This window comes from Pollicipes pollicipes, unplaced genomic scaffold, assembly GCF_011947565.3.
Source record: "Pollicipes pollicipes isolate AB1234 unplaced genomic scaffold, Ppol_2.1 Scaffold_2555;HRSCAF=2994_pilon_pilon_pilon, whole genome shotgun sequence".
Lineage (NCBI taxonomy): Eukaryota > Metazoa > Arthropoda > Thecostraca > Pollicipedomorpha > Pollicipedidae > Pollicipes > Pollicipes pollicipes.
The window spans coordinates 25358557-25372265 of record NW_023596136.1 but is presented as its reverse complement, the minus strand read 5'-3'; the positions used below and the strand labels follow the sequence as shown (position 1 = coordinate 25372265).

The following is a 13709-nucleotide window of genomic DNA, read 5'->3' as shown; positions in this document are numbered from 1 at the left end:
GGCGCCGGACGCGCCGCCACACGATCTGCGGCTGCGGGTCGCCCGACACCTGGCACGCGAGCTCGACCCGCCGCGAGACGGCGCTCGTCACGTCCGACGGCGGCCGCAGGAAGAACGGCTTCACTACGGAACAGAGAGGGCGCCGGTTACCCTGCGGGCTGGGGGCTGGAGGAGGTGCGAGAAGGTAGCACTCGTTGCGGACGGAGAGGTGGCATTGCTCTGTTGCATTGCTCAGTTGGATGCCGAGTCGGGAAGCCGCAGGGAGTAAAGGTTTCACTACAGCTGGAGAGCGCCGGGGTACTTTGCTATCTGTGGAGTTGTGCGGCCTCAGGAATGGGAGCAGATTTAATGCGGGAGGAGAGGGAGGGGCCATTGGTGAATACTGGCACAGGGGCCAGGGCAAAGAAAGTAAAAATAGCTTGTGGGAAAACACAAAAAGGCACAACATGGCGAAATAAAGCAAAAAAGTGAAGGGGATGTGAAACTGAACCGTGGAAATGGAAGAAGTAAATGGCAATGAAATGAAAAGCGAAGTGAGAAGTGAAAAGAGCGAGCTAAATAAAATGAAATAGTCAAATGGAGGACATCAGAGAACAATAGAGTCAGGCTATGGATGATGACAGAAAAGGAGTCGATAAAGGTAGGGAACAATGACGTGAGATGTCTCCCGCCCAGAGCGTGGTAATGCGCAGCACAGTGCGCGGGGCTCACATCGTCAAGACCACAGCGTGACGGCATCGGGCCGTCAGAGCAAACCGCAGATCGCAGAAGACCGATTCGTCACGGGCCTCGTCAAGCGGTTAGTCACCACGCACTGCACGCTCGCCTAGCTGACTAACGCGTTCACTCGCCCACGCAGAAGATCGGTGTCACGCTGCACGCTGCGTCACGCGTCACGCTCTGAAGTCACTCCTGTGACCGCACGCAGGAGCTCGAGTGACTCGAGCTCCTGTCACTGCCGGCACTGCGGACTGACCTAGGAGCTGCGGCATGCACGGCAGCATGGCCCTCTCACAGGGTGCGTGCCGCAGAATTTTTGCTGGCTGGCACGGGGCCAAACTGGCGCAGATGTGACCTCAGCGGCGCAGCGAATCGAGGCGTCTCATTTTGCAAAGTGGGTACGTGGCACAGTTTCATCAGCCGCGGTAAACACGAGGATTACGTGCGTAAGCCAATGCGATTTGGCGATGGTCCAGTCATCGGAGCGATGGTGGGGTGTCACTTTTGCTTCGGCTGCATTACGTCACGTGCAGCGCAAACCGGGAAAATGTAGGTTTTCTGACTCGATTGGCAGCTATATAAAACGCAGGTTGCTAATCTCGGGCGATTTAAAATAAACTTAAAGCTCTGCTGCACCAGCTCATGCTTACATGTACTGCAAACTGACGATGATGTCATGAAGTACGGAATATACTTTGGCATGACCTTCCGCCATTCAACTCTGGCTTATTGCATACTTTATCTCTGGCTGCTCCCGATAGGTGATACATGCAGCAATTATTAACACCAGACACGTGGAAAGATTGCAGCCTGTGAATTAACACGTGACCCAGTTTTGCACGAGAGCTGCCACTCGTAGGTATCGTGAGACGTCTTGATTAACGAGACCCACCTCAGCGAAACCGTCAACTTAACAACGTTTGACATTAGCGTACCGCAGCACGACCCAAAAGCAAATGGTATTCGGCTCCCGAAATAGAAAGACTGCCGTCTTTTTCACCCTGTCAATGTAGCGCCCGGCGCCTACGCTAATGCACTTCGTGCATGGCTCCCCCGCACAACAAACGGCCTTTGACACCCGAATTGCAGTGCATAACAGGACGCTAATGCACCGGTCGGCCGGCCTGACACTCCGAGTAAAATGGCACCACCGCTGGCTTGCCGGACGGTCACGGCGGCTGCAGGGGACGCGGCCCGCGGCCAGCCTGCTCGAGGCCAGACCTCCTGAGGCAGGCCTGCCAGACCCGATCCACCGGCCGCCGTCCTCGCGGGCCCGCCAGACCCGCGGTCCACGCCCGCCAGCTGCTGGCAGCGGGAGCTCGTAAAACGAGCAGGCACAACACGGACACGGCTCTGTTGTGACGCCGTAAAACGCTGCTGTCCCAATAAACTGATGGTGGATTACGGACCGACACTGCAGACCGTTGCGACCTCGTAAACCCACGGACGACTTCATTTTAGAGGGGTGTGTTGATGAACCATTCCAGCGGGCGAGTGGAACGCTACGGTAGGGGGCTGTGTTGGACGGTTATATTCATTCTCGTGACTGTTCGACTCATTTCGCGGTATCGGATCCGCCTGCTGTTTACGAGGAAGGCAGCTCATCGCTCCTGGTAGCCGGGCGAACTATATTTTAATGGTTTAAACAAAGTGAAGTCTGCCGGATGGAGATGCAGCCTCCTAGAAGCAGGTCCAGCAGTCCTGGCGAACATGAACATCGCATTGTAACTACTACGTCTTAGCAACGACGAATTTCACGCACATCCTGCTCACGGCAATTGGGTAAGCCGGCATGGCAAAGCAACACCGACCTGGCATTGCGAGGCAAGGGCATCACTAACAGCCTAGCTTCACCTAGATCTTCTTCCATTAGCGGTGCCCCGTGCCGACGGTGCTCCGGGGCGGTCCCACGCAGAGCGCAGCTGCCGGCCCGGCCCGGCGCCGGCCCTAAGCGGCTTTGGCGGCGGCCCGGCCCCGGCCCGGCGGTCTTATCACCGCTGGCCGAGCCGGTGCAGTGGCTCGGCGCTAATGAGGGGCGTGGGGCGCGCCGGGCCGGGCCGGATCAGGCGCAGCCGGTGGGTCAGGAGAGGATCAGAAGCCCCGGACGCCCTGGGGGGCGTCGGGGAAGGATCAGGAGCTGCCGGCCAGGTCAGGAGCGGACCAGGGCACCTCGAACGGCCCAGGGGTGAATCAGGGAAAGATCGTGAGCGGGCTAGGAACGGACCAGGGGTGGGTCAGACGTGACCTGGAGTGAATGCGGAGAACAGATAAGTGAACGGGCCGACGGCCACCAGCGTGATGCAGAGGCGTGTCGTGGCATTGACATTGCACTTGTGAGAGACAGCAGCTCGACTATCCCATTGTAACGCCCTCCTACGCCCACTATAGTGCACTCCTCTACGATGGCACATGGGCGTGGGGGGGGCACAATGCGGACGATAATTTCGTTCTGACCATTTGCCTCGAATATAACGATCTCCGTTCAGAAGCTTTAATCTATTTACTGTGCAATCGAGCTGTAGCTCGACTGCACAGTAAATGTCGCCTAGTTTGGTGGCTCGTTCTAAACCGCTTAGCGCATTAAGACCAAATTGAACTTTGTGTGTAGATCAAAGTAGATGGCTCTCGTATACCTCATCGCAAGGAACTGAGCAGTCCAGCCACAGCACTGTGCTGGAGCGTCAGCCTCCGAACGACACGGGTCTTACTCCGACATAAGTCATGACAATCCTGGTGACCAATGTAATCATGTGTTATCCTGAGCAGCCCTGGCCTTTCAGATGCTCGCGTTAGCTCGTTTAAACATCTCGTCCCACCCCAAAATCCAGACGGCTTCGGCCTCCACGCATGTTGAGTCCGAGCTACTGGCTGGCGCGACGGCCCGCCCGTCAGCTTGTCAGCTTGTGCTGTGTCGACCGATCGCTCCCTGCACCTGTCCAGGCGTCATCCGCCCCCCTACCCCACCCTCCCAGCCACCCACACCCCCGCACCCCGGCCGGCGCGTCAAAACCAAACACCCCGGCCACAAATCAGAGAGCGCCGCCAGCTGGCGCCGCGCGCCCTCTGATTGGCTGCCTGACCGAGCCGGCGCGACCGGTCGCCGGCACGCGTCCCGAGCCAGAGCCGCGCCGCGGCCCGTTGTCGGCACGTGCCACGAGCCAGAGCCGGGCCGCCGTCGCCTGCCTGCACGGCTGCGAACGGCATGCTCCAGACGCCGAACCCGTATCTTAGCGCTGCAGCGCCAGGGCGGGGCGGCGCGCCAGGCCGAAGACGGATGGCCAGATACACCGCCGTAACGCTACCCGCACGGTGCGCTGCAGCCGAAATATGCTTATTGCTTTCGCGTGTGCATACGAGATCGCTGATAATGCACGCGCATGGCTGGCTTCTTGGTCCTCGCGGCAGGGCCTCAGGCGCTGGGTGCGGACTGGTTCCCTCCCACCGCCTGCATACACGCTATCCAGAGACTCTGGTGGGAACTCGGAGCTTCGCACAGACAGCATGTGTATGCATGCGGATGATATACAGATATACCTGCATGCCTCAATCTGCAGTGCAAGAGCTAGGTCATCTGATTTGAGCACCTTCTGAGATCTTCTGAACTTCCACCCCGGCTTTGACGCCCCAGACGGATCGGTTCAACGCTTCTCCCGTAGCCCTTCAAATTCCCTCGTCCCCCTGCACGCCCCGCCCCAGATCCAGCCTTCCCTTCCACCTCCCCACCTCCAGATCCTCCCGACCATCCCCAGGAGCGCAGCGGCAGCCCGGCGCGTGCTGCCCGGCCGACAGGACGCGCTGGCCGCGCCGTCGGCATTTGTACCTGCCATGTCGGCCCGGATCGCGCCGCTGCTCAGCCCGCTCCGTGCCGACAACCGGTGGGAAAACTACACCTTCTGCCAGCCGCCGGACGCGCCGGACGTCAGGCTCGCGCGCGCAGAACGAATTGCACAATTTGCCAGCGCGCACTGAAATAGGGCTCGTTCGCATGCGTGGCGCGGCCGCTGCGCCGCCTCTCGCCAAAGATGGGCCGCAATTTGTCAGGGCCGAGTTAGTGGTAAGGAGGCACCCGGGCGGCAGCGCGGTGGGCGTCATCAAGGATGCCTCGTTAATTTCAACTATGGCCGCGCTATCTAGATCAGCTATTTACATTTCAAGACGCCCCGCGCATACAGCGGGTGGACGAGTCACCCGGGGTGCATTTATAACGAGACGCGTGCGCGCCTGTCAGGGGGTCGGCTTCTGAGCCCGGTGCACCGTCGAGTGCGTACTTACGCACAGTTGCCACCCATGTCTTCAAGGCCCGTGACTGATACAAAGCTCGTTTTTACAGAGCGAATGACACATATTTGTGCGACGGCAAACGCCAAACAACGATTTTGGAGAATATTCACATCTTAAAATGCAAATTCCTGGCAAAAAATGGTGTCTCAGCAAGCAAAAGCTTTTTACACCACTCACAGCCACGCAACATCTACCCTGATTTCCCTATCCGTGGAGCACACGTCCATTTTTGTTTTTTCTCATTCTCCAACAGGCCACATATGTTTTACTCGGAAGAACGGCAGCCATGACGTGGCGGACGCGCCGACTTCTGGCATGTCAGCACGCCGTCATTTGCTTCTTCTGTAACCTCTGGCAAGACAATGCGATGCCTTCATACGTAAAAAGACGGATCTGAAGACGGCTATTGCCGAGCGTGCTCGCCGACTGTGCCCGGTTTGCTTACTTTGTTTCCTTGCGTTCAGATCAAACGCCGCGTGCGTTATTAAATAAAGCAACTTCCGTCTATGCACGGCAAGGCCGCCAACATTTCCGGCCTGCTCTGCTGGCAGTAAACCTCAGTTCGAGCTTTCGCTGATCTGTTTCACAAACATCGTCTACACATGCCGCAACGTCTTATGAAATAGGCCCCGGCCCTCCTGCCTTTCATGCGGCCCCGCCGCCGCATGCAAAGTGGCTCGTGCCACGCACAGAGCCCGTCACAAATAAGGTCATGTCACGCCACTGGACACAAAGGCCCGACATGCGTCGCGTGTCGAACTCTGAACCTCTTCACGGTGGCTGACACCAGATACGGCAGCACTGGCTCGGTCTGTGCTGTTCCCACCCCTGCCATGCTTTCACAGAGGACGTAAGAGAGCAGGCCACGTGCGCAGTGTAATGTGGCTTCGAATAAATCAGCTGAGCTCCAGATAAGCCTGTTCAAGGTCCTCGGTCCTCACTCTGACTTGGCAGGTCTGGGCCTCTTTGGGAGCGAGGGCTCACTGGTCGTTTGATTCATACCGCTTGCATATGATAGTGAGCATGTGATAGTGCAGGCAATGAAAATATAGTGGTATTGCGGGATGGGAGATCTGATTCTGGCAATAACCCAGCTTTAAGTAGTGAGACAGTGGTGATAGCCTTATCCCTCGAAGAAAAACCAGTAGAATGTAGATATAGATGGGCTGATATTTCGGCAACATGCCTGTATGGAAACAATAGCAAAAGTGGCTTCTGCTTTTGTTTCGATAAAGGCATGTTGCTAAAATATCAACCTATCTATATCTCCATTCTCCTGGCTTTTCTCTGACAAATAAGGCTATTACTGCTATCTTATCTACGTGAATAATGTTCCTCGCACATGCATAGCACAACTTGCATAGCTTTAAGTAGTGATTTAACGACGTTTTCAAGGAAGCATTGACTGTATTGATAAAACCCTCTGTGCCCATGGTCGCCACGAGGAAACAAGGCTAAGCAACAAATCACACTTGCAAACCACCACAAGTGAGTCCAGAAAATACAACGAACGTGTGCAGGCACTGTGACTAAAAAGACATCGCAGTAACAAGTCATCTCAGCTGCCAGATCATAGCACCTGATGCACAGTGCTACGCCACGGCCTGTATGAAACATGGACGGCTAAATCGGAAGGTTACGAGGACCCAAACCAAGCATATGGCTGAAAACTATTTTACCGCTGAAAAACTACTCACCACAAACATCAGGCACGACGAACATCAGGCACCACAAACATCAGATGCCACGAACATTGCACGAACCTCATGAACATTCCGGAAATCAGGTTTTGCAATGGTTCGTGCAATGTTCGTGGTACCAGCTGTTCGTGGTAAGTAATTTTCTAGCTTAATACTCGGTATGGGTAACCGTACGTTCCGGCTCAGTCGTCCGTGTTTCGTGCTGCCCACAGCGTGGCACGGTGTATCGGGAGTTAGGATCTGGCAGCCCGGATGATTCATCACTTTTACATCTTTTTCGTGACAGCGTCTGCGCAGATTTGGGGATTTTCTGGATTCACATGTCTTGGTTTGTAAATGCTTTTTTTGCTTAGCCTTGCTGCCGAGTGACCATGAGTACAGCTTTGAAGTGTCGACTTCTGTCAGGTTACACAATATTTCCTTAATGGCGTTGTTTCCCGGAAACTTAAGGTATGTTGAAGGTTGGTTATTGTCAGAAGTCAGTCCACCAACTGAAATCCCGAAAACAAGGAGCTCAAGGACTTTCTTGCTCACATGACATATGTATTGCCCATTTTCAACGATCTTCATTAATGAACACCGGAGAATTTATTTGTCTACCATTTCACGGGCTTTCAGGGGCTGAAATCCGAGTTCTCACTGATGGACTCCTGATGATAATAGTCCCAAGTGACATTTTGTAATGATCCTCTCCTGCATACTTGTGAAAAATACCAATAACTCAGGGATGGCCTGGTGAAAGTTGTGCCCCCTTCAAATAAGTTTGAATGAAAAGACGTCACCATTGCATTCTGAAACATTATTGAGGTATGTTAAAGCCATCTTATTCCTTCTGCAAAAACCTCTCTCAACACTCCCGTTTCTTCGCCATGCAGGTGTTACGAATGGTGACACCGTCTCCCCGCCGTCTTGACTACGCTGCATCCCAACACCCACTTCGCTACCACCTGACAGCTGTCGGCGAGCGGCCGTCAATGTACCTAACTTCATGCCGCTCGCCGCACTGCTCCTCCCTGTCTGCGCCCCCCCCCCTCCCCCTCCCCCAGCCATTCCGTTCTCATAGGGCGTTCTCACCAGGCGCTCTCACCGAACGTTCTCACCCCACTCACCATGCACGGTGAGCCGCGCCGGCCGGCTGCGTCGCTCCCCGGCCAGGTTCCGCGCCACGCACGTATAGGCGCCCTCGTCGTGGTGGCGCGCGTCCGTGACCACCAGGTGGCCGCCGGCGGCGATGCGCAGGCGCCGTGACCCGGCCACGTCGAGCGGCTCGCCGTTGCGCCGCCAGGTGACCTCTGGCGGCGGGTGGCCGCGCGGCGGCTCACACACCAGCCGGGCCGTCTCCGTCTGCGCCACCTGCACGTCCCTCGGCGCCGCGCGGAACTCGTCCCGCAGCACTGCAACACAGACACGGAGCGCGTCAGTCGCGTAACACAGAAACAGAAGCGCTGGTGGTGCATCAGATCTGTAGCAATGTGTTTGTCAGGTCAGTTGTGTATTAGTGCGACAGGCACGCGGTATGTCAGTCGCGTAGCTCTCCCCTCCCCCCCCCCCAAAAAAAAGCCGCGACACACCACCCGAGGCTGTCCCGCAACACTGGAGTAGGTCAAGACAAGCGGGTTAACCCACGATTACGCCATAACACTGCAGAAGCAGAATTACGTATCAACACTGAGTTTCAGTCAGTGGTGAACTATAGAAAAATCGCAACACGACTCAGATTCACGCCGCAACGCTGCCGGACGAGTTTTCTGCTTTGCATAAATCCCACAGGGCGAAGTTCTGTGTCAGCAAAGGTCCAAAAAGTACGAAGTGATTCCGAAACCATTCCATGTCATATACCCCAGCGAAGGTCAGCTGCACCAATAGAAGTCAGCCTGTGCTTGCCACACAAGACTGGAGCAGCGGTCTGAGGCCATCCATTTGGAACTTTTTGGCACCCGAGACAGGCAACTGCAAACTCATGTCTAACAACGGGGAACGCGTTATACACCCGTCAGTCCGCGCGGAACTTGTCTTCCGACGTGAAGTCCGCACTGCATGTCCAACAGCTAGAAACTCCTCTCGGAGCACTGGCACAATGAGCGCATCGAGGCAGAAATGGCTGACCGCCGCCCTCGCAGGCACAATGTGATGACTCCATTCCGGGAATGAGAAACAGACCGTGTGATTAATGGCGGCGGACTTCTCTGACATGCGTGGCATGGCGGAGCTCCGTTTCTGAGCTCTGACTGCAAGCTCCTAAGCACTCTGGACCGTCCCTCGCGTACAGTTCCACTCCCTGTCCTCGGCACACTAAATATCTCATCACAGTAAGTAGATGACGGCGTCTCTCTGGTGGGCGGGGCTCCCCAATAATTCAGCGGGTCCCCCGTGAGCCATAGCGGCAGGTTTTCCTGAGAACAAGCCCGCCTGCCCCGCCCGGAGCCCGTTTGGGCCGTGCCTCGCCAGCGCTCATCGCTCCCATCACGCCAGCGGGCTGCGTCCACTCCCATGAGGGGGGGGGGGAGAGATGCTACGCGGACGGCCCACGGGAGGAGCAGGCCCAGCACATGGCCCACGGGAGGTGGAAACCCAACACACCGCCCACGGCAGCTCCACGGAAGGTGCAAGCCCAGCACGCCGCCCACGGCAGGTACAGGCTCAATACGATGAGTCACGGCCGACCCGTGACTGACGTCACAGCCCAGATTACCGGCCGGTCAATACGGCCTCCACGCACGGACCTGCGGTGACCTGCGGGCAGGCGCCGGCGGTCGGAGCGGCGACCGACCGATGCCTCGCACCGACGCTCGTCTGCCAGCCTGCCCGGGCTTCTGCGCGACAGCGTGAATCTCAGGATACTCTTCATAACCTTAACTCGGCCGCGTCGGGCCCGTGGCAGCGTCCAAGGCGCATGTTGCAGCCTGAGCCTTTCGGGCGGTGTGCAGGCTGCGCCTACGTGACATTCCGGCCACTGGTCGCACCTGGGACCCTGGGAGAGGCACGCGTTCGTGCCGGCCGGCGGTGGCCGCGGCTGGGCCGGCCGTCTCGGCTCAGGCCGTCTGGCACGCTTCGCGGACCGTGATCGCAGTCTCGCCGGTATCGCGCTGCAGAAGATGCGAAGGCGCAGCAGCGGATTCCCACTTCGTCACGTTTCGCCGATGAAAAACTTCACCGCCGAGCCGGCGTCAAGTCGCCCCCATTACCAGCGCGCGCTGCGCACCTCTCGCCGCGAGATGCAGATGTGGTACCCCCTCCCCCCCCCCCCCTCGGTCCCGGTGTGTTTGTTTGGACTCGGTCCAGCGGTGCAGCGGGGTATCTACGCTCGACACCCGTCGGGACTCTATCTGGGCTCGACACGCGCGCGGCCCGCTATCAGCCGGTGACCCAGCCACTCCAGCGCCGCCACAATGGCCGCTCTGTGTCGACGCACCCGGCGCGCAATCGCGACGAAAGCGCCGCGGCGGGGGCGAAAACGGCGCCGTTCCGGGCCCTAAGCGGCGGGGCCTCGCATCTAGCAGCCTTGCCCGCTCCCCGATGACTTGTTGCCGCCGTCTAACGGCCAATCTACAGGCGAAGCGCGGCCATAAATAAGGAAAGATTGCCTGCTTACATTAAGTGTTATGAAGACGGCGAATTCGCGAAACTAAGAGGGGCAGTCGTCGTGGGTGCAGAGTTTTGATGGTGACAAGTGGTGCTGGCGTCCGGAATGGGAGGCCACAACTCTCGGCCGGGGTCTGCCTGGCGGACGTCCCAAAAAATGAACGCATGCCCGCCGCAGCTCGCATTAGCCCGAAACGCCTCTGAAGAGATGCACTGAGCTGTACTCCACCGCTCCTTGTGTCGGTAATGAGTCGAGCGCCTCTTAGCACTAAACTATTTGACTCTACAGGACAGCTAGACCTACAGAGCAACATACTCATTCTGTGATTGTGGACGTGACTCTTAACTGACATTTATCTGCAGCTGCATGTATGTAACGGCTGGAAGAGCACCAGCGTTGAAATACCTTAACTCGTTTCGACCGAGAACGACGGAAGGCCGAAAATTCAGAAGTGCATACATAAATGGGGTGCCAAGCAAATTTAGGCGATGCATCCCGTTGCTTAAGTATAAAAGGTCATTAAAAGGGTCAAGGCAACGCATATATGCACTAAACGCAAAAGCTTCGCGCCGAAGGGCGTTTATTCTAAGTTACCTCAGATCATTTTTGTGAAAAGCCAGTTCGGTTCTGGGTCAATGACGGCACCCGTGGGCCTTTTTATTCTTAGGCAGGACGTCATTATGGGGCCTTGCGCAGGAACTTCGGACTTAATGCCTCAATCAACGTCATTGGAAGGTACGCTTTCTTCAAAAGTTGTTTTAGTTGAGGTCATAAATAACCCAAGAAGGGTCAGTTCAAGCCTGCTGCGGACCACCATGACAACAGTTATTTATCCCCTGGGTAACATAACATTGCAATGGTCCCAAGAGGCGGCAGGCAGAACGAAGCGGTCACTGGCCGTTTTATGATGTTAGCCTGGGGACTCGTAGATTGCTGATGCGATTGTACTGCCGTTCACATGCCATGTTCCCTTAAGTTTCCACGCTACCCGTATGCCGACGAATGACGGGGTTTATATCGTGCGACGGTGCCGGCTACCTCATTTTACGGTGCCAGGAGTGTAATTGTTCAGAGGTGAGGATGCCCGGTGCCCGAGACGCTGAGCAACGCTAGGCTCACAAAAAAACCATAACCAGAAATCCTCCTGAACGCAGGCGCCGTGATGCACCGCTCCAATCACGTCTGTGCTATCGGCGTGACGATACTTTCCCATCAGGCACGACAATCATGCATTATAAATCAGCGCGAGACGACAGTCTGTTTAGATAAATTGACCGGAAAATCAGGCCATCTTCATGAAATCACGCGCAGCCACACATTGGGCCCCGGCGCCTGGAAATTATGCTCTCCCCCGCCACGGGTATCACAGCTTGACGCCCGCGAGGTTCCCACACGCCGGGAGGGGGGACCAGGAGAGGGGAGCGAAGCCCGTGGCGCCGGTCCGGGGCTTCGGCGCGGTGTGACTGACACCCATGGCCGCGGCGCCCGAGGCAGCGGCACTGCAGGTCATCCCCGGCGGGCCAGCAGAGCCGGCGCCCGCCGCTGGCAGCGGCCGAAGAGGCGGCAGCGGAACGATCTGGGCGTGTTCGGCTAGCTCAGCGGCACCTTTGGCCCGCGCGGACCTCTCGGAGCGATGGAGATAGCGAGGCAGGCAAGCCACGAATCCATTAGGCAGTGATGCATGCGAACTAGAACGGCGGTATGTCGGGCTTGCCTGAAGATCGCGCGTCGAATACCACCATCTGGCGTGGTAACTGGTCAGCCGCCGCCGGAAGCTGATATGTAGCCCCAATTGCTCAGGCATTCAACCGGTTCCCTGTATAGAATGTTTCTCGTGTCGACCGCCGGCGGACGGAGCGTGTAATTATCGCCTTTCCGATCACCATCAGCTCTGAGTACTGCAGCTGGTCAGCCTGCACCGGCTATCGTGTATGAGCGCTCTTATCAGACGGCCTGGTAAAGCAGCCTTGTGAGAACTGGCCGGGAGCTCTCAATCACGACATCGGCTCCACCGGAACCAGGCCACACTCCTCTAGGAGGGGAGGGGGAGGGGGGCGATGTGAGATTTCTTCGTAGCGTTGTGCGGGACGGTGCGGTTCAGTGCCGCGCATCCGACCACCTCCACTGACGAATGTTCGAAGATGAAGATAATGCTGCTCAAATATCATACGATAGATCAAAATCGGAAATGTGTCCCGTGCGATGCGTCGTTGGTACCTAAATACCTGGTCCGTTTCAGCTATACATTTCACTCAGGGTGCACGGTCCTCTTTCAAGTTTGCCGCGATTTGCTACGGAAGGTTGAAATGTATGCCTTCAACAAACAAACCCTGAGATAGAAAACCATATCCCGCCAGCCTACAATGCACTGCGCCGCTCTACACCAGCAAAAACATTCCGCGGAAACACTAGCTCTCCCGACAAGAACAAAGCCAAGGTCCCCACACCCGGAGACGGTTCGGTCGAGCGGGCCGAGCGCACGACGTCGTCTCCCCCACAGCGGAAGATGCCGCTTCCCCCTCGTCGTTCGCCCCGACACGACCGCATCCCGAACCATAACATTTACTGAGTCGTGGCGGTCACTCCTCCCCGGATGTCGGGGCGTCGGCCGTCAGCGTGGCCACCGCCATCGATTCCGGCCCGGCGCGGCGCCGTCTATCGCCGGGGCGCAATCAATCGGCGCCCGTCCCCTCTTTGTGCGGCTCAGGAATGCGCAATAAACGCGACCACCGAAGGCGGCGCCGGCTGCGGCTTTGTGACAAGCGGCCCCTGACGGCGGAGCCGGCAGCCGGCTCGCCGGCGAGCGCATCAGATAGCTGTTTGAGGGCCGCGCGGCGACGGCGATGACCGGTGCGCCGAGATTGCTGCGTGGCCGAGGGACCGTGGAAGCCGGGGCTGGTGCGGGCGCCAGGAGCAGGAGCCGGAGCCGGCAGCCGGCCAGGAGCCAGGAGAAGCGTACAGGAGCCGTGAGTCAGAGCTATCCGACGGGACCAGGAGCCGAAGCCAGCCGACGGGAACAGGAGCCGACAGCAGGAACGGCAACCCACGACGAACGTCGCCCTCGACGACCGCGGCGACTGCTCGTGAGCCGAATCGCTGCGCCGGCTACCCTGCAACACCGTACGGCGGCGCGCCCGCGCTGGAAACCGGAGCTCGTTTGCATATCGTCCGCTGCCGGCGGCACGGCCGGCACGACGCCGCCCGCCTCAAACGTGCCGACGCCGGCCGAGTTCCCGCGCCGACGGCGGCCGCTCTCACGGGATCGGCGGCCGCTCTCACGCTGCCTCACGCCCGCTGACCGGCCAGCTTCCGGGGCGGAGCGGCACGTGCTGGCGGCGGTCCGGCGGGCCCGGCGGCCCGGCCGTCCGGCGGCGGGCTGTGTATCCTGGCGAGACCGGCGGCGCGCGGCGGGCGCGACGACGGGC

At 58.0% G+C, this 13709-nt stretch overlaps 1 protein-coding gene across 1 annotated transcript in view; it reads right to left on the bottom strand.

Annotated features, from left to right (window-relative positions):
* Nucleotides 1–10: 10 nt before the first annotated feature.
* Nucleotides 11–13709, bottom strand: part of LOC119105251 (roundabout homolog 2) — a gene marked incomplete at its 3' end in the record, with an annotated part of 32281 nt that continues 18582 nt past the window's right edge. The window contains 2 exon segments of the mRNA XM_037228722.1: nucleotides 11–123; nucleotides 7811–8095. Coding sequence (XP_037084617.1) covers nucleotides 11–123; nucleotides 7811–8095 — 398 coding nt within the window.